Here is a 3,643-nt window from a genome sequence, read left to right on the forward strand (position 1 = left end):
CACGTTATCTGTGCATTGTTATTGGAGGCTCTGCTTTGTTGACATGCTGTTACTGCAGGCGGGACGAGTTTATTAACACAAGATCTGCTTTGCATCTCATTAACATGGGTGCAACCTCATTTACATGTAATTAACACAGGACCTGCTTTATTTACTGCTCTATTTCTATAGGACTTACTCTATTCTGCTTCCAGGACCGCAGCCTTGTGGCCACACCCCTCTCCAAGCCCTGCCTCCTGCACCCCATCCAATAGGAGCATCTGATGAAACCGAGGCTCAGGGGTGGGGCTTGCTCTGGTCACGGCCTTCCTTGTCGCTGGTGGGCGGCGCTAAGGGGAGGGGGCGGTGCAAGTTTAGGGCACGGGTGGCCTGGGACCAGCGCTTCAGCCAATGGGAGAAGGGGATGTTGCTGGGGGGCGCGGCCGGTACCCACTGAGCCGGCTGCTCCCACCTATGGGAGAGGAAGGAGGGGGGAAGGGGGAATGTGACATCACACATGGTGTGCGTGGCCGCTCACGGACCCACCCTCGCCGTCTCACCATTGGCTGATGACGTCCTGGAGGTGGGGCCAGCCCTCGAGGCACTGCTGGACCCGAATGGACAGCTCCTGCACCTGGGACGGGGTCAGCGCAGGCCACACCCTCACCCCCCAGCTCGTCCCCCTCACTCACCGCGGGGTGGGCGGGGCTTCCCGGGTCCCGCCCCTTGCGCTGACCGCGCCCCTTGTGCTGACCTCACCTCCTGCAGCTGTTCCAGCTCCCCCTGCAGCTCTGCCGCCACGAACAGCGCCCCCTGTGGGGGCTGAGGCACAAACACCCCTGAGCAACGGCCCCATTGCCTTCCCCCCTTTATGTCCCCTCCTTCCATTGCCCCGCCCTCCTTTATGTCCCCTCCTCCCATTGCCCCGCCCCCCTTTATGTCCCCTTCTAGCATTGCCCTTCCCCCTTTATGGCCTTCCCCCTCTTTATGACCCCTGCCCCCTCTATGGCCCCTCCTTCCAATTCCCCTCCCCCTTTATGGCCCCTCCCCTACCTCACTCTCTGCCATTCCTAGGGCACGTCTGATTGGCTGCAGTGGGCTGTGGGCGGGGCTAGAGGGAGAATGGAGGGGTCAGCACAGCCCTTTCCCCTCCTCCCCCACCACCATCCGCCCCCCCCAGTTCACTCACCTCGGGGGGAGGGGCACCCTCTCCTTTCCCAGCATGCTCAGCGCTTCCTGCAGCCGCTGCCCTTCCCCCTGCAGCCCTGGGGGGAGCCGCACAGCTCCTCGGGACTGAAAGGGGCGTGGCCAAAGCTCTGAGGCCTCGCCCACTTCACCATTAAGCCCCGCCCCACTTCCCTCCCCCTCGTTACTCACCTGGGCCTGCAGGGGGCACAGCTGCGCCCGGAGCTTCTCATTGGATGGGGCCAGAGCCTGGAGCTGGATCCAGCAGCGGGACTGGAAGGGGTGGGGAGGGGGGACACAAGGAAATGAGGGACCCCAAAGCCATGGGAGGGACCCAAAAACCCCCTCAAGACCCCCAAACACCTTAAATATCGCCCCATATTTCTCCCCAAAACCTCTCCCTTCACCCCAAACCAATCCAGAACCCCAGATCCCCCTCCCAGCAATGCTGAATCCCCCAAATCCCCCCTAAAGCCCCAAACTGCCCCAGATCATCCCCTATAGACCCAAAATCCCCCTCCAGGACCCCCAGATATCCCTCATCCCTCCCAAAAAGTGGTGCTGGGACCCTTTAGGGACCCCAACCCCTCCCCATAACCATCAAATTCCACCCCCCAGACCCCCCCAAGCCCATCAGGACCCCCCCCAAATCCCCACATTCCCCCGTTGGCACCCACCAGCCGCTGCTTCCCCTCCTGCAGCTGCCTCCTCAGTGGCCCCAGGGCAGCTTCTGGGGAGTCCATGGGGCTGCCCCGTAGCTCCTGGACCTGCTGGATCAGGGCCTCCCGAGCCCCTGAGAGCCCCGCGGCCTCCAGCATCAACCTGGGGGGCAACGGGGCCCCAAAGCCAAACGTTGAGGGGAGTTTGGGAGGCCCAAAGGGGTTCAAGAACCCTTTTTTGGGGGGGACGGGACCATAAAAGGACTGCAGGGACCATGGAGGGATTGGGGGCACCTCAAAAGGTCCCAGCACTGGGTTTAGGGAGAATCTGGGGGGGCTTTAAGGACCCCTATGAGCCCAGCACCCACTTCAGAAGGAAACCCAGTGGGGTTTAAAGTACAGAGAAGATCCCTAAAGGGTTCTGAGGTTCAGGAGTGGGGAGGAAAAGGTCATGGGGGAGTGCCCAGGGGCAGTTTTGGGGTGCAGGGGGGGAAACCGGGCTGCAGGACGCATTCAGGGGGTCCTTGAGAGGGTTTTGGGTGCATGAGGGACTCCATAGGGAGGTTTTGGGGTGCAGGGGGGTTGTTTTGCGGTGCCGTGTGGGTTCTGGGGTGCATGGGGGTGGTTTTAGGGTGCAGGGGGTGTGTTCTGAGGTGCAGGGGATAAGGTTTTGGGGTGCAGGGGAGGTGGTTTGAAATGTAGTGGATTGTTTTGGGGTGCAGGGGGGATGGTTTTGGGGTGCAGAGGGGGTGTTTTCAGATGCAGGGGGTGTGCTTTGGGGTGCAGGGGGAATGGTTTTGGAGTGCAAGTGGGTGTTTTGGGGTGCAGAGGGGTGGTTTTGGGGTTCAGGGAGGTGTTTTGGGGTGCAGGGTTTTACCTGGCAGCCTGCTGGGCTTTGGGGTCCCCCTCCAGGCGCTGCGGGATCTCCACCGGCAGCTGGAGGAGCCGGAGCTTCAACGGGGACAGGCGGGAGGCCAAGGAGTGGAGAGTCCCAGAGTCCCCCCACATCCACCCAGCAGTCCTGGGAGGTGCAAAGGGGGGATCCCACATCAATGGGGAGCTCCGAGCCCTAAAGCACCCCCAAATGTGCCCCTCAAGTCCCCCCATTTACCTGGATGAGGGTCTTCATAGGGGGCTGAGCATCAGGGTCAGGGTTGGGGTCAAGGTCAGGGCTGATTTTGGGGTACCCCTTCCTGCAATGGAACAACGGGGAATGGGGGGAGGACGCAACCCCGCCCCTCTGTTGGCTCCACCCACCGGTAGCCCCGCCCCTTCCCTAGTGCCCTGGGGCCACACCCTCAGAACCTTATAAGGGAAGTCCTGCCCCCTTTAAGCCACACCCCCAGCAGCCCACTGGCTCTGCCCCTTCTCTAAGCTCCAGCGTGAAGCTCCGCCCCTCGGCGACGCTCCACCCCCTGGCCGTTAAGCTCCGCCTCCAGTGCCTCTTCTACAAGGAAACTAAGGGTGCAGATCCTCAGGTCAGGTGACCGGTAACCCCGCCCCTTTACCCCCCATCCCACCCCCCAGACAACTCACCCAGCTCCAGCACCGCTGCCCCGGCCTCGCCCACGGCCCCGCCCATCACTTTAAGCTCCACCCTCACCTGCTCCAAGGCCTCGCGCACTTCCATATAAGGCGTGCTTGACCCCGGCCCTCGCTGGGGAGAGACACCAAAGGTCACAGGCCCCCCCCATCCCCCCCCCCCCTCAAATTTGGCCCAAATCTTGCCCCCCCCATCCCTCCCAAAACCCCATACAGCCCCCCAGAAACCCTCCCCCCAAAACCTGAATCTCCTCGAGGTGCCAGTACCTGAGCCCCGA

At 62.2% G+C, this 3,643-nt stretch overlaps 1 protein-coding gene across 1 annotated transcript; it reads right to left on the bottom strand.

Annotated features, from left to right (window-relative positions):
• Positions 1-276: 276 nt before the first annotated feature.
• Positions 277-3,480, bottom strand: LOC130594438 (uncharacterized; the record flags this gene model as incomplete). Its single annotated transcript, XM_057400324.1, is given in 11 exon segments — positions 277-451; positions 540-613; positions 739-792; positions 1,033-1,090; positions 1,169-1,272; positions 1,357-1,437; positions 1,842-1,986; positions 2,701-2,811; positions 2,813-2,844; positions 2,935-3,016; positions 3,344-3,480. Coding segments are annotated over 11 exon segments (1,053 nt in total), but the record flags the coding sequence as incomplete, so codon positions are not given.
• Between the last annotated feature and the right edge of the window lie 163 nt (positions 3,481-3,643).

The sequence above is a fragment of the Pezoporus wallicus genome, unplaced genomic scaffold (genome assembly GCF_028554395.1).
Source record: "Pezoporus wallicus isolate ANWC-B61680 ecotype Strahan unplaced genomic scaffold, APGP_CSIRO_Pwel_v1 contig_7874, whole genome shotgun sequence".
Lineage (NCBI taxonomy): Eukaryota > Metazoa > Chordata > Aves > Psittaciformes > Psittacidae > Pezoporus > Pezoporus wallicus.